Source organism: Prionailurus bengalensis, chromosome D4 (genome assembly GCF_016509475.1).
Source record: "Prionailurus bengalensis isolate Pbe53 chromosome D4, Fcat_Pben_1.1_paternal_pri, whole genome shotgun sequence".
Lineage (NCBI taxonomy): Eukaryota > Metazoa > Chordata > Mammalia > Carnivora > Felidae > Prionailurus > Prionailurus bengalensis.
Genome location: NC_057359.1, coordinates 42,017,484 through 42,041,451, shown reverse-complemented (window position 1 = coordinate 42,041,451; position 23,968 = coordinate 42,017,484). Strand labels below are relative to the sequence as shown.

Here is a 23,968-nt window from a genome sequence, read left to right as displayed (position 1 = left end):
CATTACAGCTCACTGGCCATCTACCTAGTTACCCAAGAGCTCTGATGGAGACATACAATGTTTTCATGCCTGCTAACAAAATATCCATTCTGCAGCCCATACATCCAGGAGTCATTTCAACTCTCAGCTGCCATGGATCATGGTTCTTCTGATGGATCTGGAAAAAAATCAACTGAAAAGCTTCTGGAAATGACTCACCATTCCACATGCCATTAAGAACAGTCATGATTCATTCATGGAAAGAGGTCAGAATATCAACATTACCAGGAGTTTTGAGAAGTTGATTCCAACCCTCATTGGATGACTTTGAGGAATTCAAATTCAAGACTTTTGTGGGAGGAGTAATTGCAGGTGTGGTAGAAATAGCAACAGAACTAGAATTAGAAGTGGAGTCTGAAGATACGTTTGAACTGCTGCAATCTCATAATCATACTTTAACAGATAAAAAGTTGCTTCTAATGGATGAACAAAGAAAGAAGTTTCTTGAGTGGTTCTTGGTGAAGATGCCATAAGATTGTTGAAACAACAACAAAGGACTTAGAATCTTTCATAAACTTAGTTTACAAAGTAGCAGCAGGGTTTGAAAGGATAGACTCCAATTCTGAAAGAAATTCTGTGGGTAAAATGATATCAAATGGCATTGCATGCTACAGAGAAATGTTTTAGAAAGGAAGAGTCAATTGATATGGCAAACTTTATTGCTGTCTTATTTTAAGAAATTGCCACCACAACCTTCAGCAACTACCACTCTTATCAGCGATCAGCCATCAACACCAAAGCAAGACCTTACATGAGCAAAAAGATTACAACTCAATGAAAGCTCAGATGATGGTTAGCATTTTTTTTAGGAATAAAGTGGTTTTTTTGAACCAATAAAGTATTTTAAATTAAGGTATGTACATTATTTTTTTAGACATAATGCGATTGCACACTAATAGACTATAGTATAGTATAAACATAACTTTTATAAGCACTGGAAAACCAAAAACTTCATTTGACTTGCTCTATTGCAATATTCGTTTCATTGTGATGGCCTGGAACCAAACCCACAACATCTCCAAGGTATCCCTGTACACAGACATCCCACAAAAAAACTTACCAGAAAATTATAATAAAGTGTCAAAAAGTTTTAAAAAGTTAAAAAAGTTGCAGATAGGCATTTTCCCAAAAGGGTATTGACATTTGGAGCAGTATGACTCTTTAATGGAGCAGGATTAACCTATTCGTTTCAGTATGGTTAGCAATCTCAGCCTACACCACTATGACAGCAGCAGCACTACTTGAAACTAACAATGCAGGCAAAGATTTACCCAGAAGGCCATTCATCACAGCATGATCATACGATTTTTAAAAAAATAAAATAATCTTAATGTATCAAAACAAGATACCGGTTAAATATAAATATGGTGTATCAAAATAATAAAAATATATTGTAACCAGTAAAAATGATACTGTACTTCCTCTTAAAGATGATTAACTTGGTGAAGATGATACTGACTTCCACAAATCACATTGAATTGAATAAATACCTATCAGCATGGAAAATAAGAAAAGGGGCCAAAATTGATCATAAATGTGAGAAACATTGGAAAGACAGAAGGATGTGCTCACAAACCCAGAGAAGAAAAATCAAATCAAAATCTAACTGATGCCTACAGTGGAAGAGGAAGATGCTTTTTCTCAAAGATGCTCAAAGAGACTCTAAGTACCCAATCAGTAAATACAGAGAACAGAAGCCCAAAGTAGTCAAGAAGACTAATAAAGGAACCATTTATCAAAAAGCTGAGTCTCTCACTCACTTGAAGCATTTGCCTACAGCAAATGGCCAAAGACGACTTTCCTTAATCAAAAGAAAATCTTAAGTCTTAAGTTTGAAAGGGCCCACCAAAGGCTGAGAAGGTTGGATTTTTTAAAAACCCAAATTAATAGCTGATATTGAAATTTTACTATGTTACATACAAAGAGACTATCTTGAAAGTTTAATTTAGGCAAGCTACCTAGAAAAAAGAATCATACTTACACTGGATCACAAATACACTTGGTAGCACCTCTACATGCTAAAAGAAGATAACAGAGCTATACTTTCAAAAATCTGAAGGAAATTATGTGGACATAAAATTGCACGTTCAGCTAAACTATCAATCAAGCATAAGGACAAAGAAAGACATTTTCAGGCATGTAAGGAGTCAGAAAGTGACTTGTGCATCCTTTCTCAGAAATAATGTTGAAAACATAACCCAACAAAAAGAAAGATATGGGATACCAGGAACTGTGGAACAAGTCCAAGAGCACAATGAAAAGACAATCTAAGGTAATAGCTATGAGTAGGTGTAGAAAGCAACTGGTCCAAATTCATACCATAAGCCAAAAGGCTCAAGGAAGAATGTCTTAGGCTGTTAAACAAATACAGACATTCTTTATGATAAGAAAGCAGAAAAGAAGGACTATTAGAAATTCCAAGGGGAAAAATGTTGTCTAGGAAGATCAAGGCACAGATATTAAACAGACTTAAATGTAACATTATTTAGGTAACTAGTGGACTATACAAAGACAGTGTATTGGACTTTGATTTTGAGAATATTCTTTTTTTGAAAAATAAAGATTCAATGGTATACCATTTTTCCTTTTTCACAAGTCAAAACATACTACATGGTTCTCTAGGAAATAAATGTCCACATAATTATAAAGTTATAAATGCTACTTATAGGCTTCCAGTTTCAAAAGTCAACTCAAATTTCAAAGTATCTCACAGTATGACCTATGAACTACAACATCAGAATTATCTGGAGAGCTGTTTTTAAAAGACTTCTAGGGGTGCCTGGGTGGCTCAGTTTAAAAAAAAAAAAAGAAGCATCCAACTCAGGTTCAGCTCAGGTCATGATCTCACAGTTTCAAGTTCAAGCCCTGCATTGGGCTCTGCACTGACTGCAGAGCCTGCTTGGGAATCTCTCTCTCTCCCTCTCTCTCTGCCTCTCCCCTGCTCATGCTGTCTCTGTCTCTCTCAAAGTAAATAAATAAACTTAAAAAAAATTTTAAGACTTCTGGACCTCACTGCTAGAGATTCAGTAGATCTAGGGAAAAATCCCAGAAATCTGCATTTTAATAAATTCACTAGGTATAGCTTAGGCACACTAAAATTTTGAGAATCATAGCTGTAAAGTAATAATCTCCAAAATTTCCCATTATATATCTTATCAGTATAGGGCTTTTGAGTATACTCACAAAATATATGTGCATTTATTTACAAAGTGTGTGTATAAATACTTTTTTATGTGTATTATGTATATTAAAAAGTAGAAATCTCAAAGGGTGAGAAAGAGGACTCAACAATATGTTAATATTTCTCTCTCAACCAAGAGGAAAGTGAAAATTAAAGACAGTTTTAGTTAGTTTAAAAAATAACAAATTACAAAGCTGGAATATACAAATAAAATGAGAGGAGGATAATGAAAAAAATCACAGAAATTACTACTGAAGTCCCAAGAATGTTTCTTCTAGAAGGCTTATTTGGCTAGAAAACAGAATGCAACTGAGAGTGATCACATTTCATCTCAAGGAAATAATAAGGTACTTCAACAAAAGGCTTAATTCTGATTATCGAAAGGGAAAAACTGATTGATGAATGAGACATATAAGTAACATGAAGAGAAGGTGAATATACTACTCTAAGAGTCCACAATAATGGAGAATGGTAAAAACTGTACATAGGTATCTATCAGAGATTTTTAAAAGTCAAATTCCAGACAACACTGGAATGGTCCTAGGGCCAGACATACCAAAGGTCAAGTTATCAAAAACTGATATTCAGATTATATAATCATGATTCCAATAAAGACACAGGAAACGGCATCCATCCATATGCTTAGCTTCTCATTTAGGAAATGTACTGAAATCCATTTAATACGAAAGCAAGTGTTTTAATTGCTATGCTAAGCATCATGGGACTACCGTACACCAAATGTTTGGTAAGGAGTACCCAGCATCACTCTGCTATTTCTAATGACCAAGGAGAGGCCCAGTAATATATAGTTAAATCAATGAGCATCCCTACAGGGTAATACAGAGTGCTAAGCAAAATCCCTCAGCCTATTCCAGATTACTTTATTCTGGCAAGGTCATCCCAGGCTTTCAGGTACACACTGCAATTACCTTAGGGGAAAACTGAGCCATGTCTAGGAAGGATCATGTCTAGAAAGTTGTCAACAGAGGCAGTTTCAGAGTAAAAAACCAAGTAACAGGTACTTCTCTAATTTTTAAAGTTGTGTCATAATAGCTCAACACACCGACATAAACAGACACACACATAACACGCACACACACAATGTCTAAGTCACACTTTTATCTCTTACCTCCAAACCTTCCAAATACATCAGAATATAAGTAGGAGATATGGCCTATTTATATTTATTAACTGGCACCCCTTGAAATAAGTCCAATAATTATTAATATCATGCTTCACATTCATTTGGAAATAAAATCTCTTTAGGGGCCTAATGCCAAGTTTTAATAATAAAGCAAAGCAAATTCAACAAACCAAATACTCATGAAAAAATTACTTGGAAGCTCACCGTTCTACAACCAAACTGACTGCTTGTGTGAGATCTGGGTTTGTCACCTGGAGACGTTTCCACAGAGACCATACAAATTCTTTATCAGCCTTAAAGAAACAAAAGACATTTTTAATGCATTGCTTTGTAGCTGTATCAGAGAAGACACTACATTAAATTTTAAAATGAAAAATGTTTCTTGATCTCTAGTTCTAGAACTATAAAATAGACTCTTGAAAACTGTAGCAGGAAAGCTTTATTTTAAGAAGTTCTTACACTGGTAACCCACATTCACTTCGACTATTTCTACCACCCACACTTCAGGGTATAATTGATGGAATGCTAAATATCAGTTATTTTGCTCTAAAAGGGAATTGCTCTCTATTTACAGCTCCATTTTTCAGCTCCCCTTTTCAGCAAAATTCCTTGGAAGAGTTGCCTATAAACACAGTCTCCACTTCCTCACCTCATTCACTCTATTACTTCTTCCAGTCAGATGTCCCTCCCTACTATGATGTTAAATTCCTTTTTTAAGGTCCCCTATGTAGCCAAATCCCATAGACAATGAGCAATTTTAGTCCTTACTGCCTAGGTCCATTGTCATCAACTATGGTTGAGAGTTAGGAATCACTTTAGGGGAAGTTTTTAAAAATAGTGATTATCTAGAGATTCTGATTTAATTGGTTTTGGGTAAGGTTCAAGCACCAGTATTTTTTACAAGTTCCTCAGGTGATTCTGTACACTCAGGATTAAATAAGAACCATTGCTCTAGGGGACCTCATAGTTCCATGGTTTCATGTATCAACTCTACACTAAGGACTTCCACATTTCCCGCCTTAGCTATTTCCTCTACCCCTAGGTGCAGACTCTGATTTCTAACTGCCTACTCAATAATTCCACTTGAATACCTAATAGGTATCTCAGATTTAACTTATCCAAAATAAACTTTTTGATTTCCTACTCTTTCACAAACCTATTACTATGCATCTCAGAAAATGACACCACCATCTAGTCATTTCTTCAAAGGCCTAACACCTACAAGTCAATTCTGGTTGCTCTCTTCCTCGTATTTCCTACCCAAACCATTAGTAAGTTCTATTACCTACAAAATATATCCCATTCTAGTTCAGGTCAACCTCTTCTCTTGCCTAGCCATCTACGATGGTTCCCCTAGCCTCCTTATAGCTCAAAAATCTCCACTGCATTCCCATCAGATTAGGAAAATAATCCAAACTCTGTATCAAGGCTACAAAACCCCACATTCTCCGGCCCCATACACACCTCCTCAACCTCATCTATCACTCTGTTCATTCATCATTCACACTAGTCTTTTTGCTCTACTTGTACCAGGGCCTTTGCACATGTACCATCCATCAGATTTTCATGTATATTATTTCCTCACTTCATTCAGGTCTTTGCTTAAATATCACCTCAAGTGAAGTCTTCTCTACTATATTTGTAGCCACCGAAACCTTTAAGTCTTTGATAACCCTTTGCCCTGATTAAATTTTTTCACAACACATTTTATTTTATAATACTATATTTGGTTGGTTGATTGGTTAGGTTTACTTGTGTGGCAGATATTTTTGTGTCTGTGTCCATCATCCATTCTTTCCTTCCTATTAGAAACCATTTGGCTTTTTGCTGCCCAATTAAAAGAATTAAAAGACAGGCCCCTCTTACCTATGGGTATATGACTAAGTTCTGCCAACAAAATAAGAACTATTGCTAGAAATCTTAAAATTAGACTTATGTCTACCAAACGTGTTACAAATAATTTTTCTCTTGTATGTTGTTGCATATTTATTTATGATGAAGCATTTCAGAAAAGGGTAAGTTATTAGTTTTATATATTCAAATGTATCCATCTTTCCCATTATGGCTTAATGGCTTTATGTACCAATTTTTCTAATCAGCCTTCTCTACTCAGAGATTAGAAATGTATCTACCTATGGGATGCCTGGGTGGTTCAGTTAGTTGAGCATCTCACTCCTGAATTCACCTTGGGTCATGGTCCCAGGGTCATGGGATCAAGCCCCACGTTAGGCTCTGTGCTGTGCATGGAGCCTGCTTGGGATTCTCTCTCTCTCTGTCCCTTCCCCATTTGCACATGCACACGCACACTCTCTCTAAAATTAAAAAAAATTATGTACTTATACTTTCTTATAAAATTTTTGTTTTCCTTTTTTAATGCTCAAATCTTTGATCTACTTTATTTACTTGTTTTTAAAGGACTTTTGACAGTCTGAGTAGAAGAGACTACTACCTTTCCTAAACAGTCCTATATATATCATGCTTTACTTTATACTTTTAGAACCAAGAATTTAGAATTTGGGTATTAAAATAATTTGGGTTGGGACACCTGAGTAACTCAGTTCTTAATGAAGCGCCTACTGATTTCAGCTCAGGTCATGATCTCACGGTTCCTAAGATGGAGCCTTTGGTGGGGCTTCACACTGATAGCACGGAGACTGCTTGGGATTCTCTCTCTGTGTCTCTTTGCTCTCCCCCATTCTCTCTCTCTCCCTCTTTCAAAGTAAATAAATAAACTTAAGAAAGGAAAGAAGGAAGGAAGGGAGGAAAGGAGGGAGGGAGGGACAGAAGGGAGGGAGGACTTGAGTTAAAGACAAGAAATGTCACTATATAAATCACATGTCGTAACCTGCCTAGAAGAAAATATAAACTACGCAACATAATGTGCTCTAATATCTCTAGTTTTAAAAGGTATGCTGAGGAAATAACAAAATCCCTTCAAACAAATATTATCTAGAAATTTATCTTACAGCTCCCTTCAAAACAAAATAGGGAAGATTTACATGTATTTTCACCTCAACTTTTCTAACTAAAATATTAAGAAAGGTTATTATTGGGGCACCTGGGTGGCTCAGTCAGTTAAGTGTCTGACTTAGGCTCGGGTCATGATCTCATGGTTTGTGGGTTCGAGCCCCACATCAGGCTCTGTGCTGACAGCTCGGAGACTGGAGCCTGCTTCGGATTCTGTGTCTCCCTCTCTCTCTCTCTGCCCCTCCCCTCCTCATGCTTTGTGTTTCTCTGTCTCTCAAAAATAAACGTTGAAAAAAAATTTTTTTAAAAGAAAGGTTAAGTAAAAATATAAAAAAGTAGGTTTTCTTTAGTTACTTCCACTTAAATAAGTTACTTCCACTTAAATAAGTTATGACTTAGTAACAAAGGACTTAGCTCTAGCACAGTTGAAGAGATATAGCAAGAAGTCAAAAAACATCTGATGAAAAAAAATCTTTACATCTTAATTTGTACATTTTTTCTCTTTTTCCCATTGTTGATAGTTAATGGTTATTTCACATCTCCTGTTCTATCTTCACCAAAGAGAAAGTAACAACAAATTCTTTCTTTTTTCTAATTTACAAATTTCTAAAGTTGTTATTATTATTTTTTTTAATTTGTGGTCAGCAACGGTATTCAGATTCCCTTTGTCACCTAAAAACACTCAAATGTATAAGTGATAGTTTATTTGAAAAAAAAAGCAAGTTCTTTTGTAAGTAATAAAATGTTATAAATGGATTGTGAGACTACCGTATTAGTTTTGTGACTTTTCCAGTTATTTATTTATCTAAATGTTTATTTATTTATTTTGAGAGAGAGAGCAAGCAAGGGAGGGGCAGAGAGGAGGACAGAGAGAGAATCCCAAGCAGGCTCCACACTGTCAGCACACAGCATGAATTGAGGGGCTTGATTTCACCAACAATGAGATCATAACCTGAGCCAAAATTGAGTCAGACAATTAGCCAACTGAGCCACACAGGTGCCCCAAGTTTTTCAGTTATTTAATGCTGTATAATCTTCAATGTGGTTTATACCTTAAATTACTAAAAAGACCCTCTTTCACATGCAAGAATAAATAAAGCGTCCCCCTAAAAACACAAAACTAATTGCCAAACTATTCCAGACATTATTAAAACAGAAAACTATTGCCAATCATATCCTCTTTATAGTTTCCCTTCTTTGGGGCAGATAAATAGGTCCTTTTAAAATAATTTTTAAAAGGGGCACCTGGGTAGCTCAGTCAGCTGAGTGTCCAATTTTGGCTCAGGGCATGATCTCACGGTTCGTGAGTTCAAGCCCCACATCAGGCTCACTGCTATCAGCCTGTCAGCACAGAGCCCGCTCCAGATCGTCTGTCCCCCTCTCTCTGCCCTTCCCCTGCTTGCACTCTCCCAAAAAACAAAACAAAAAGTTTAATTAATTAAAAATAAAGGGGCACCTGGGTGGGTCAGTTGGTTAAGTGTCTGACTTCAGCTCAGGCCATGATCATGTGGTTCATTAGTGTGAGCCCCAGCACTGGGCTTTCTGCTGTCAGCACAGAGCCTGCTTCAAGATCCTGTCTTCTCTCTCTGGCCCTCCCCCACTCAAACCTTTTTTCTCTCTCTCTCAAAATAAACATTTAAAAACTCATAAATTATTTATTCTTACTCCATAAATTTGACACAGAATCAAGTAATTTAAAATTTAAATTAGGGATACCCAGCTGGCTCAGGCAGAAGTACATATGACTCTTGATTTGGAGTTGTAAGTTCGAGCCCCACATTGGGTGTAGAGATTACTCAAAGAAATAAACTTTTAAAAATAATTTAAATTTGGGGCGCCTGGGTGGCGCAGTCGGTTAAGCGTCCGACTTCAGCCAGGTCACGATCTCGCGGTCCGGGAGTTCGAGCCCCGCATTAGGCTCTGGGCTGATGGCTCAGAGCCTGGAGCCTGTTTCCGATTCTGTGTCTCCCTCTCTCTCTGCCCCTACCCGTTCATGCTCTGTCTCTCTCTGTCCCAAAAAATAAATAAACGTTGAAAAAAATTTTTTTTAATAATTTAAATTTAAAAATCCTACTCCTCATAAAGTTTATCAAATTCAGCCTATGAAAGAGTTGACTAAATGCTTGGAGATCTGAATCTAAATTATCTTAGTAGTGTATTGGTCTTGACTCTCACTTATCAGCTGACATGGAAATAAGTATCAACTTTACAGACACAGAAATCCAAAACTTTTGTACTTTTTTGTACTCTCCCAGCACCTAGTTTACTGTCTGGCAACATAATAGGAGGAATGAATTCTACTGGAGGAATGAATTCAACAAACATGAAAAACTATTTCCTATATTTAAATAAATAATTTGCCTATCAGAACCCAGGGAAAATAATGAAGTCTAATTACAAAATGTGGCACAAAGTAGTCTCTCAATAAATTATTATTGTGTGGGGCGCCTGGGTGGCTCAGTCGGTTAAGCGTCCAACTTCAGCTCAGGTCACGATCTCGCGGTCCGTGAGTTCGAGCCCCGCGTCGGGCTCTGGGCTGATGGCTCAGAGCCTGGAGCCTGCTTCGGATTCTGTGTCTCCCTCTCTCTCTGCCCCTCCCCCGTTCATGCTCTGTCTCTCTCTGTCTCAAAAATAAATAAAACGTTAAAAAAATTAAAAAAAAATTATAATTGTGGAAAATAATTGCACAAAAAGAGTCAAATACTAAAATACAACTACTAACACTGGTGAGGATTCTAATTATACCTTAGGTTCTTAAATTTTTTTTTTCTTTATGAATGACTGGACAAGTTTTCAAAACACCTAAAAATCTAACAAAAAATATAACTGGCTAACTTCTCTGGTTATATATTCTTAATTCCAACATCACATACTTCATTAAACTTAGTTTCATCATTAAAATTACATTAATAAACATATATTTCATTTCTTTCTTTCTTTCTTTCTTTTTTTTTTTTTTTAGTAAAGCCTACATCCAACCTGGGGCTTGAACTCACAAACTGGAGATCAAGAGTCACATGCTCTGAGGAGCCTGGGTGGCTCAGTTGTTTAAGTGGCCAACTTCGGCTCAGGTCACGATCTCATGGCTTATGAGTTCAAGCCCCACGTCGGGCTCTGGGCTGATAGCTCAGAGCCTAGAGCCTGTTTCGGATTCTGTGTCTCCCTCTCTCTGTCCCTCCCCTGTTCATACTCTGTCTCTGTCTCTCTCAAAAATAAATAAAACATCAAAAAAAAATTTTTTTAAGAGTCATATGCTCTACTGACTGAACCAGCCAGGTATCTATCTATCTATCTATAATTTAAATGCCCTAAATAATTTTTTACCTTAAATTGATTTAGAGGTTTAGTGAATATTTTTGGATGCTACTGAAAAAGGAAATAAGCTTTGAGATATACATACATATGTCACACTCAAATATATATATGTGTGTATGTATATACATTACACATATATAACATTACTTTTTCTCTTCTGGTATTCTACAAGTGCTGATAAATGTATATATACACATACTTGCAATATACTGAACTGCAAATAGAACACATTCTTGTCACAAGTAGAACACATTCTTAAAATAATCAAATTAAGGGATGCCTGGGTGGCGCAGTCGGTTAAGCGTCCGACTTCAGCCAGGTCACGATCTCGCGGTCCGTGAGTTCGAGCCCCGCGTCGGGCTCTGGGCTGATGGCTCAGAGCCTGGAGCCTGTTTCCGATTCTGTGTCTCCCTCTCTCTCTGCCCCTCCCCCGTTCATGCTCTGTCTCTCTCTGTCCCCAAAATAAATAAACGTTGAAAAAAAATTTAAAAAAAAAAAATAATAATCAAATTAAGAGTATAGTAAAGGTGGGTTCTAAATCAATGGACAAAGCATAAATGTCATGCACTTAAAATTGTTGTAGCACCCTTGGGGCGCCTGGGTGGCGCAGACGGTTAAGCATCCGACTTCAGCCAGGTCAAGATCTCGCAGTCCGTGAGTTCGAGCCCCGCGTCGGGCTCTGGGCTGATGGCTCAGAGCCTGGAGCCTGTTTCCGATTCTGTGTCTCCCTCTCTCTCTGCCCCTCCCCTGTTCATGCTCTGTCTCTCTCTGTCCCAAAAATAAATAAACGTTGAAAAAAAAAATTAAAAAAAAAATTGTTGTAGCACCTTTGAAATTTCATTAGGAAGAAGCTACAGTGGGAAGCTCATGTCTTATCCTCAGTAAGTCCAGTACAGACAGCTTTTCTCTCCGCACTGAAGTTAATCATGTTTTCTTTAGCTACGCATTATATGTATGTTGCTTGCTAATCTGAAGCCATATAAAAAAAAGCCTTTAATATTATAATCACATAGAGTTGGATGAGAAACATTTGGAACTGAGATAGCCTTCTTATACATGCTTATTCTGAGTAATTCCAGTGGGGTGAAGTGTCACATGGAACCACTCAAACTTTCTTTTTCTCCACCAAGTACATATAATTGAATTCCTATAAGCTAAATGTGGAAAAAGAACCAACTATATGAAGCCACTATTTATGACCAGAGACTAATTTGCAGGATTCTTTTCCCCCAAACTATACATTTGACCCATTAGTGTGTCAAATTAATTTAGTAGATCTGAGCAGTATTTTCTTAAAAAGTGTTAATTTAAAAGAAAAATCAGTGTTCATGGTGAACAATTAGGGCAAATATTTATGAAATTCTAGTTATGCGTATGTTGTGCACACTTACTAGGTTAAGGTTAAAATGAACTTATTTTGGGTTGCGATTTTTGAAAGGTTTGAAAAACAGGGTTAATACTATATATTCTTGGGTAATGTGATTTATAGCTAAAGAAGTAGAACAAATCAAAAGGTGTAAAAGTGAATTTTAATTACTTAAATGCTTTTTTATAAAACAGTTGGGAATTCAATTATTATTTCTCCTAAGTTTCAAACTGTGGTTTGACCAGTTTTGAATGGGATACTGCCAATCTCATCTCACATTACTGGAATGCCTATGATCATCTAACAGGGACAATATTACAAAAATCTCAAGAACCATCACTCTAGCCTAATTATGACCATCTCTATTCTTACATCTAGGCATCTACAGTGCCTAGAGCACTTTAATCATCTTCCTAGGCCATATATGTCCAAGGTCACAAGGGCCAACACCGTATTTGAAGCTACATTTTTAAAGAATAGGGAATGGAGGGGCGCCTGGGTGGCTGAGTGGGTTAACCTCTGACTTCAGCTCAGGTTATGATCTCGCAGTTTGTGGGTTCGAGCCCCACACAGGGTTCCATGCTGACAGCTCAGAACCTCGAGCCTGCCTCAGATTCTGTCGCTCCCTCTCTCTCAGTCCCTCCTTCACTCACACTCTGTCTCTCTCTCTCTCTCAAAAATAAACATTAAAATAAAAATTAAAAAAAAAAGAATAGGGAGTGGATTTGGGGGTGGGGGTCATTGGGCTGTTTCCAATAGAGTGAGTTCCTTACTCAAGTCAGTTTTAAAAAGTAAATATTTCAGCTCCTTAGCCAGCTGTAACTATGGCATATAGAGAGAGGGAAGGGGGAAGAGTATAGAAGTTATGGGCAAATAGCATCTTAGATTAGGACCTGTTAAAGTAACAAAAGCCTTTATCATGGGTTAACATCTTTATCCAAAGGTGAGGTGTGTAGATGACAAAATGTTTTAATTCACTGGTGTCTCTTATTTGTTCCTTTGCTCCTTATCCAGTAAAGAACAGAAAATCGGAAAATGACAAAGAAACAGTCACATAGTATTTCCCCAACTTGTTTAAGCAAATGTATATTCAATTTGAACAAGACTGTCCTGTTTTTACAGCCTTGACTCCATCAGCAAGGACCTACAAAAGGAGCAAAAGAATCCAATGGAACAAACAGAGAGAATGAAAATCATGAATTTTTACTAATCTAAACTGATGACACTGTTCATAGTTACCTTGGTTTTTAGTAGTTCCTAACTGGTTCTATCTTGAAGACAGAGTGACTCAAACATCTATTGTTGAGTGAATCCCCAGCATTTATATCTCCCAACCCTGTCTAAAGGTTCTGGTAAGATCAGGGAAGAGATGGTGGTAAGGATGCAAAACTAAACTAAAATCAAACCTCTTTGAACATGAGTGCAGTCAAGCTATCTTTAATAACTCTACAAATAACAGGCAAGTAATTCAACAGAATCGATTTAGGAAATGCTTTTCACTGGCAACATGATATGAAAATCAAATTTCTCTTTCAAGGATACAGAATTAGTATAACTGATTAATAAACATCAAGCATCATCTATTATGTGTGAAAGTTCCCACCCCAAGACTCCCTAAAAATTACTGGTCTGTGTTACAACTTAAGTTTAACTTGACTTAAGAACAAGCGTGGGTTTGAAAATTAAAAACAGGTTCTTTCACCGATGGATTTTATTTTAATAGAAGTGTTTAAACTTTCCTGTTCGATGTATCAACTCGTGGACTGCACTCCACTCCTCTCCAAGTACCACTAACAGTCACAACCAAGAACTTGGGCTTCTGGGGGGTGAGGGGTGCGACTACACGTTTTGGTGGCATTCAAGTGAACAAAACCAAACCCGGGCGCCGAGGCGAACCCTGCCCGGCCGGGGAGGAACGGGAGCCCCTGGTCAGGGAGCGGGGCGCTGCTACTTCCCCCCGGCACTAAGCAGCGGGCCGGGCTGGGTGTGGAAACCGGGAGGCAGCGCCGCCGGACGGAGATGGGTGGGTCCCCAACCCGCGCAGCGACGCAGCCTAAGGCAGAGGGAGAGGGGCGCGCCTCCCCATCGGACCGGCCCCGGCCCCGCTGTGTAGGGGAAAGGCCGGAGGCCACCTCGATACCTGACACAGGGCCAGCTCCTCCTTTAGGCTGCTCAGCTCTTCCTCCAGCAGCTGCGTCCGGGTCACCATCGCCTCCTCTACCGAGATGCCCTCTAGTCGCTTGGACCCCATGGGCGAGCTGAGGAGGGGAGCCTGAGCCGGAGCTGCCCCCCCTGGCCCTCGCCGGCCCCCTGACCCTTCTTCGCCCCGCCAGCATATATCGTTTTTGTCCACGACGCCCTCCCGCACAGCATTCGCAAGACCCGAGGCCTCGCTGCGCACTGCGTGTACCACAGCTCCCCGCCCAACACGTGGGGACCAGGGACCCAACTGTCGCGCTGGGGGCGGAGGGAGCGGGGAGGGAGGCGAGCGCGCCGCCATGGCCGCGGCTGCTAACGGGTCAAGTTCCCTCTTGGAAACTCCACCTCCCCTTCCCCATCCTGGCGAGCCCCAAGCTGCGAGCCGCGCATGCGCGAGACTTTTCCCGCCTTGGCGCGCGGGGTCTCGCGCTCGCGGATCCTGGCCAGCTTTCCGCGGGCCGCGCGCCCGGCGCGAGCGTTAGGCTGCGCACGCGCCGTGGCCCAAGGGGTTAGGCCAGAAAACTGTGCGCGCTACCCCGACGTGCCGGGCCGAGTCTTCAGTTCCCATCGCCACGCCTTCTCGCCCACCTAAAACCCTACCCGCCACTTAGCGCCTAACTTACATCCCACCTCTTAAAGTCTTCCTTGACAAGCCCCTAGCCCCAAATGATCCTTAACTGTGAATTCCTTCGCCTTCAAGGCCCCTGCCAACTCGTTTGTCACGTTTCATTGACCGCCCTGGAGTGTTAGTTACACAGCTAATCTCTCCAGCGCTGTTGTAAACTCCTTGAGGATCAGGGAATAAGTTTTACACTTAAGTGTTTTCTTCACACCCTTTAGCAAAACTGCTTTACGTACAGCTGACATCCAGCTGAGTGATGTCAGGGAGATGTGGAAAGCCTTGTGCTGAGCTGGGACTATCAGCCGGATTTCCCATTTGAATTACGATCCTTTGCGCACCCTTTGTCTTTTGCTTTTCAAGAGACATGATTTCCTTTAAGTTTTTATGGCAGCTTCTTTTAAGCAATTGACTGACTATCAGAGCGAGTGTACCCACCCTGCCCCCCCCCCCCCCCCCCCCCCCGGTTTGGGTCCTTGGACCAATTTGAAATCAGTAATTCGAGCCTGGTTAAAGAACTGAGATCAGATTTCTGTGGCTCATCCTCTGTCTCCCTCTCCCTCCCTCTCTCCCTATCCTTCTCCTTCTCTCTCCCTCCCTTTTTTTCTTCCTTCCTTCCTGCTTTCTTTATAAGCTTATAATAGACAGTACCCTTCTTTTTCTTTGCCATTATAACACGTCCTACTCGTCTTGTAACGGATCCACGTTGAACTAGCACTAGGGTTTTACCAAATGCTAGATGGCTTTCTTCTGCAGAAAGGGTTCCAGAATACATAGAGAGCTGAGGTAGGGAAAGGAGGACTGTGGAAATAGGGAGGTGACCACTTTAACTGATGACCGCTTCATTAATCAGAATTACTGCTTTGTGTGAGAATTTAGTTAGCACATGGAAAGACACCCTTCCAATTAGAATCTTGCTGAGGCAGGATGAGTGGGCTTCCTTCCCACTGAAGGTGAACACCTCACAAAATTTATAAAAGGATGTTAGAAAAAGTACCAAAAGCCTATCTTAGGAGTAACTCCCATATTGAACATTTACTATATGCTGAGTCCAGGGCTAAATATGTTTCATATATGTATTTATTAAATCCTTACATTACTGTAAAATAGATATTATGTTCACTTTACTAGTGAGAAAACTTAGAGTTAGGAGATTACTGTACCCTGCCTGAAGTCCCACTGGGACTGGTGTTAGAAAAGCTAGAATATGGATCCACTTAATTCTAAAACCTCTCTGATCTACCTTTACTCCATACCTGTCACTTGAAATACAGCATTACGTCTGAGCATATGAGATTTCATTGGGTTTAAGACTGAGAATTCTAGTCACAAAATTCACAAGTTTGGCATGAAATCATTATGAATGTACATTCTTAATGGCTATTTGTTATTCACTCAAAAGGGCATCATTTTATCCAATTATAGAAAGATTCTTCTGAAAAACAGTCAAACTTATTATGTTCAATAAATACACATTAGACTTAAAGAAGAATATCCTGAATCTATGGCTAGGTAGATAAGTTTTCTTCTTTTTTTCGTTTGGCAAAATACACATAACATAAAATGTACCATTATAACCATTTGAAGTGGCTACAAATAAAATGTCTTTAAGTATATTCACAGTGCTAGGCAACCATCACCACTATCTAGTTCCAGAACATTTTTCACCCCCCAAACCAAAACCCATGTCCATTGTTTACTCCCCATTTCTACTAACCATCCCACCCCTCAAGCCCCAGGTAACCTTTTACATCTGGCCTCTTTCCCTTAGTATGTTCTCAAGCTTCATCCATTTTGTAGCGTGTAGCAGGACTTCATTTTCTTTTAGCCAAATAATATTCCATTATATGCATATGCCATAGTGCGTCTATCCATTTTTCTATTGATGGATGTTTGGGTTATTTCCACCTTTTGCCTATTGTGAATAGAGCTGGTATGAACATTCACATACAGGTTATTGTTTGAACAGGTTAGTCTTGATTTTTTTGTATATACAGATAGGAATTGCTGGCTCATATGTTAATTCTATGTTTAACTTACTAAGGAACTACCAAACCGTTTTCTACAGCAGCAGCACCATTTTACATTCCCACTAACAATGTATAAGAGTTCCAATTTCTCCACATCCTCACCAACACTTGTTACTTTCCCTTTTTTATGGCCATACTAGTGGGTGTGAAATGGTATCTCATAATGGCTTTGATTTACATTTCCCTAATGACTAATGACATTGATCACCTTTTCATGTTCTTTCATGCGCTTTTCATGTTGGACATTTATCTTTTTGGAGAAAGTTCAATTAAAATCTTTTGTCCATTTTTATTGGGTTTTTTATCTTTTCATTGTTGAGTGATAAGTGTTCTTTACTGATATATTAAGCATAAAAAATTGCACATTTTCAGAAGGTACATAGGGAATTCTTTCTTGTATTATTTGGGAAAATGACAGAAACCTGTGAAACGTTGAATATTAACATTTGTATCTCAAAAAGATAAGTTAAAGATCTCTAATACCATCTGAATAAAACTGTCCAAAACAAACAACAGTGTCTCTCTGGTGCAATTCTTTGTTCAAACGTTTAAAAATGATGATATCTGTTCTGCAGAAATTAATAATAAACACTGCTAGGATGAAATATATTAGAACATAGAAACACACAATTCTATCCATATCATTGTTATATAGTTGAAATATTGTGGGAAATGTGCAAGTCAGTATGATATTTAGATTGCATCTCTCATTTTAATTTTAAAAATATATTTCTATCTTTTATTTAAGAAGAGAAATGTATTAACAGTTTCTCAGCCTTGATGTTTCTTTGTTTCCAGAAAGAATGCCAAATTTTAGACATATTTTTTTCTCCTTTACAGATTTGATATAATCTTTATTTGGTCAGCAGGATTTAATTGTTCAATTTTAAGCCACTAATAGGTGTTGGTAAGACCTTAAATATCATACATTTCTTTCAAATCATTTTGAAATTTATCTCAATTTTTAGGGTTTTTCCATATTCTAAGTGATTCAAATCTAGACTAGCCTGTTGCCTACCCCTTCAACATTAAAAGAGAAACCCAATGATGAATGTGCCAATGTGACATTCGCATCAGCGGCAGACATATCTTGTCAGTCTAATATGTACAAATTGCATTGCAAGAGTTAGTCAAAGTAAACCAAGAAAATTGTTTTATGCTTACAAACACTACAGTTTTGTTTGAGCAATTCCTGGCAACTATTGATTCCCTGATCAGTCTGAGAGCACTCTAAGTCAAGAACATAGGTATCCAAGGATGACATCATCTCTTCCAGTTGTCCCATGTGATTTTCACACAGTTCGAAAATGATGACTTACAGAGCTATGACAACAGAACTTCATTTTTCATTTTTATCTTTGGTGATTATATAAAAATTCAAAATTGTTTAAACAACTGTCTTTTTTCCCTAATAAAAGACTTTTCTAAAATTATCTCCTAACTCCTGTGGATATTGTTCTGGGGAAAAAATAAACATACCAACCAACCTGTATGTTTTAGGTTTGAGCCACTTTCTCAGCTTACTTAGCTCTACAAAATTTGGAATACAATCCCAAGTTCCCTGAGGAATTCAATTGCTTCAGTACATAGAGTTGCATAGTTTCAGGCTGCTGTTTTAACCTATGACCAAAGTGAGACAACACTCTACTTTTTTAGGCTTTCTTAATCTGTATTTCAGATTCCTCATCCCTAATAGATGGGATGGGAGACCGATAGCCTTAGATATTCCTTACCGTCAAGGCAATATTGCAAAAGTATTCCAGCCCTTCCATCTATTTTGTTCCTCTGGTTTCACCCTGAAGATGAAGGATTTCTTCCATTGCCAATGACCTGGTTTAACATCTGCCTTGATAATATTTACCTCTTCCCTACAGTATAATACAGTTTCATAGCACACATGCACACACACACACACACACACACACACACACACACACACACTGGCTTTGGTCTTTTGTGATACTGTGATTTATAATAAAAAATATATATATTTGGTCTCTGTCCCCTTCCCCATTTCTGGCACAGGCCTCCTAAAACCCATGGTATTTCCTAAATGATGAGAGCTTAATGGTGTCTTTTTCTACATTAATAAGGTAAACTTTTGGTGGGGTGCCTGTATGACCCAGTCAGTTAAGCAGTCCAACTCTTGATTTTGGCTCAAAATTCATGAGTTTGAGCCTGGCATTGGGCTCTGTACTGACAGCATGGAACCTGCTTGGGATACTGTTTCTCCTCTCTGCCCTTCCTCCGTGCTCACACATGCTCTCTCTCTCAAAATAAATAAATAAACATTAAAAAAATAATAAGATATGAGGCACCTGGGGAGCTTAGTCTGTTGAGCATTCAACTCTTGATTTTGGCTCAAGGTCATGATCTCATGGTCGGTGAGTTCAAGCCCCACATGAACTCATGTACACTGGCAGTGCAGAGCCTGCTTGGGATCCTCTCTCTCCCCCTCTCTCTTCCCCTCCTCTGTTTGCACACTCTCTATTTCTCTCAAATAATAAATGAACTTAAAAAAATAAATAAGGTAACTTTTGGAATGGCAGCTGGTTGTCAGTGGAGCCAACTATGTGATTAGAGGGTTAGAAATTTCAGACTCTGATTCCCTTCCTGCTTGGCAAGGTGATCAGTCAGAGTCTCAATAGGAAGTTGAAAGAAAACTCATCTCAAATACTTTGAGGAACAGTTAAAACAGAGACTAATTACAATGGTAAGAGTAGGATGGAAGGAGAGCCCAAGTGATAGTACAATACCTCAAGGCTAATCAAAAGGTGGGAGATCTTGGGGCGCCTGGGTGGCTCAGTCAGTCAAGCATCTGAATTCAGCTCAGGTCATGATCTCACACTTGCCACCAAGTGTCGGGCCGCATCAGGCTCTGGGCTGACAGCTCACAGCCTGGAGCCTGCTTCAGATTCTGTGTCTCCCTCTCTCTCTCTCTGCCCCTCCCTCACTCATACTCTGTCTCTCTCTGTCTCTGTCTCTCTCTCTCTCAAAAATAAATAAACATTAAAAATATTTTTTTAAAAGGGAGATCTTATCACCCTAAACCTGAAGAGGTGAGGGAGATGGTACCAGTTAATGGTACCAGGGGACAGAAAGAACTGTCTATGCACAGAGAGTTGCCTAGTGAGAGGTACACACCCAAGAGAGAGGGAGCCAGGGGAACAAATACTCACACCTCACTGTTTTCCCTTATGCCCATCTCCTATGTTCCCCACTGGCTGAACCCAACCATTTCTTATCCAGCAGCCTGCCAGGACACAAAGCAGGATAGAAAAACATCAAGAGACAATCTGGAGGGGCAAACAGAAGGTATTCAGCTTGAGTCCAATATAGCTAATAAGCAACAACAGGGACCTAGTCTGACTAGCATTCTGTTTATAGCCAACATATGATATAAAGTAACAACTCATATTTTCTCATGGCAGCTGGTTGGACATTACAACTTACATGTCCACAAAGGAGAAAAGGGTAAATTACATGTTATAAAGAAGAAACAAAATCAAAAGTTAGGCAAAGAGTTCAGGACTTGTGAACAGAAAAGCACCAAAGGACTGCATCCACTTTCTTTATTGCCTTCCCATTCTATGTTAAAACTCATTTCCCAGAAATTCAAGTCCACTGTCTAATTCAACTATTATATATATATATTTTATATATAACTATTTTATGTATAACTATATACAACTATTATATATATATTTTTATTATATATTATATATTATATATATTATATATATATTTATATATAAATATATATTTATATTTATATATATATAAAACCTTGGGCTGTGAGTTAGTTGTTCTTTGAGTGTTCCACAAGATGAACAAACCTTTCTAATAAATTTTTACTTGATAAATGAGCAATGTCTTCCAATACAAGTAGTAAGTACATGACATCAAATGTCACATGATCACAACTGAGCCAATGGTTCTTCTCTCTCTCTGTCTCTTTCTCTCTTTCTCTCTCTCTCTCTCTGCAGGATTGTGGGTGATGTCAACACAATGTCATATTTCTGCAAAATCCTCAAAAGGAGGCAAAACCAAGTCTAATTGGATAGGTTCCTCATTAAAGTTGCACAAAAAGAAAAGATTCCATTAAGCCAATAGATAGCAGTGATTCCATTAGTGATAGTGATAGTGAAAGTCATCCTACACAATAACCCTCCTCTCACTCCCTCACACCAGCCACGAAGTTTTTCAAAGGGAAGTGCAAGCTAATTTGTTTATTTTTCTTTATATTTTGTATTTATTTTATTATTTTGTATTCTATAACAGTACTGCAATCATTTTTATATGAATATTTTTGGGTTGTGGAATAAATCATCTGAGTTTCCATTATTTCTTAAGGGGAAATTCAGTTTGATATACAAGTGCTTTGGATTATAAGCAAGTTTCCAGAATGAATTATGGTCGTGAACCATGGTTTTACTATATATATGATATATATTTATAGCAATATATGTATCATATATATCATATATGTATTGTAAGATAATATTATTCAATTTGCATTTTGCATCTATTTTTGTATTTTGCATCTTTCTTATCACATTATCACTCTTAGATTTCATACACATACGGTTTATATCACTAAATAGATTATAAAATCCTAGAAGGCAGAAAATGCCTCTGTTTTTTCTATATGCCTACCTGTATACCTGTATTTCTGTGTCCCCATCACAGTGTCCTCAAATAGGAAGCATATGAGAACTGTCTCTCAACTAGCTTCCTATAAGACACAGAAACACTTGCCTTCAGCAATACCAGACATTCCTGATGGTCCTTAATTATATCACAAATTAGTGGACATTGTTTTGCTGTGAACAGGGAATATTTTTATGGATTATATGCTACTAAAGTTAATATCTGAGGTAAATGGATAACATGCATGATAACTACATTGGGGGAAATGAGACTATTAAATCATGGGCAAAATGGTTCCTGGTACCACTAATATTTCTTTTTCCAAGATGATGCTTCCTGGTGTAGCAAAATTCCATAGGAATAAAAGAGGGAGGAAAGGGAGAAAACACAATCAGTTTTGGGACCCCCTTGCCTGAACACTGTTGATTCATTCCTTTATTTTTTTCAACAAATACTTAGTGAACACTACTAGAGTAATAAAAAGTCACAATCCCAGCTCTTATCGAGCTTATATTCTAGTAGAGAAAATACCTCTTAAAAAATATACTTGTTAATTAGTGAAAAGTTATGTAAACAGAAATAAAGCAAGGGAAGGCAATAGTGATTATAGTGGTTGGGAACCATTTTAGGCAGAGTGGTCATGGGAAACATTTCTAATAAGGAATGTTTCAGCAAATGATAATTACTTCGATTAAATGGAAAGTGCACCATGCCCATATCTGGGAGACTATCAGAGCACAGGGAAAGTGAATACCACAATGCTTCATAGGTTGACACATCTACACAAACTACCTCCCAGGTAATATTTGTTCTCCTGGAACCCCAAAGAAACCCAGTCCTAAACGGATGAAAGTATTCACATGGTCAGGGAACCAGTTTTGTGATCCACACATAAACTCCAAATTTGAAATGACTTTTATGAATCATTTGGTAAGGGCCACAAAGAAACATTTTCTGCCTCTCCAGAAACATTTCTTGGAGAAATCATTTGAAATGGAATCATACTAAATGACATCAATGAAATAAAAAAGAGCTTATCTGGAGGAAATAATAGTTTCCCACAGATACCCAGAGACACAATTTCACTGCATTAATGAAAGACCACTCTGCTATGGGGAGAATGGATTGTGAGGTTAGAAAAAGGGAATAGAATCAGGAAGACCATTCCAAGCAAGAGATGATGGTGGCATGAACCAATATCTTTATAGGTAGAAAAGTGGGACATAGTAGAACTAGGATGTATTGTAAACATAGAGCCAACAGGATTTGCTGATGGATTATATATGGAACAAGAGTTAAAGGAAGGGATCCAGTCACTTTCAGGTTTTGAGATTGAGTATCTGAATATTTTGAGGTACAGAAATGATTGTTGATGTAACAGGTCTAGAAGCAGGGAATTAAAAGCCTATTCAGGATAAATGTCTGGAAGATATCCAGTCAAGGATGTAGAGCAGGCAAATAAACATGCAAATTTGAAGTTCTTGGTGGAAGTTCTCAACTCAAAATATACATTTGTGAGTCATCAGCATATGACTGGTATCATATGTAGAACCTACTGGTATATAGGAGTTAAGTAAAAATGCATGAGACATATGGTATCCTAAAGGAAAGGCTTCTTCTCCTTGGAGATTTGATATTATTTTAGATCTTGTGGATCGAGATGCTCTTGTTTGAGGTCCAGTATTAAAAAAGGTCCCATCACAGGGACACATGGGTGGCTCAGTTGGTTAAGCATCTAGCTTTGGCTCAGGTCATGATCTCATGGTTCATGAGTTTGAGCCCTGCACCGGGCTTCACACTGGCAGTGTAGAGCTCACTTCAGGTCCTTTGTCTCTCTCTCTCTCTCTCTCTCTCTCTCTCTCTCTCTCTCTTTCTCTGTCTCTTTCTTCCAGCAACCCCCTTCTGAAAAATAAATAAATGTTAAAAAAAAAAAGAAAGAAAAGCAAGCTAGGTCTCACCACAGAAGGGACAGTCTATGACGGTAACCCCAGCCTCAAAACTAGAGGAAAAGTGTTTGTAGAGTAAGGCCCAGTTCTGAGATAGCAGATGGCTGACACTGAAGGTTCAACCTGTCTCTTGTTGCTGAAGGTATGTTTGGGACAATGGCTGAGCAGCTGAATATAAACCAAAGAACTATCAACTTGGAAGTCCATTGTAATTGCTCTTGGTCCAGCACACAGCTAGAGAGTGTGGGATCATCCTCCTGTATAGAGGAGGAGTGTGGCCTGTGCAGGGTCATGTACCAGCATTCCAACTTCAGACAAGAACGCTGCATCAAACTATGCAGGGGAAGTACTCAGCCACAGATAAGGCTGCAACACAAGCAATGACCACTGGAAATTGGAACCTTTAAACTCCTGAGGAGATTCACCAGTCCTTTCCTTTTCTGGATGCTGGAATCAGAATGAACGTCTTTAGTCAGAGGTAGACTGCGGGCAACTAAAAGGAAAGCCCCAAC

At 38.6% G+C, this 23,968-nt stretch overlaps 1 protein-coding gene across 3 annotated transcripts in view; it reads right to left on the bottom strand.

Annotated features, from left to right (window-relative positions):
* The window catches only part of CNTLN (centlein), a 315,203-nt gene extending 300,624 nt beyond the window's left edge, over positions 1-14,579 (bottom strand). For 2 of the 3 annotated variants that reach the window (XR_006295095.1, XM_043566781.1), the window contains exons 1-2: positions 14,153-14,578; positions 4,569-4,657 (exon numbers count right to left, since the gene is read on the bottom strand). Coding sequence is in view for 2 of the 3 variants with exons in the window: in XM_043566781.1 (XP_043422716.1) it covers positions 4,569-4,657; positions 14,153-14,512 (449 nt within the window). In the remaining variant the exon portion in view is untranslated. Of the gene's footprint in view, positions 1-4,568; positions 4,658-14,152 lie in introns of all 3 variants that reach the window. The other variant, XM_043566783.1, reaches the window with a different exon arrangement.
* Positions 14,580-23,968: the final 9,389 nt, after the last annotated feature.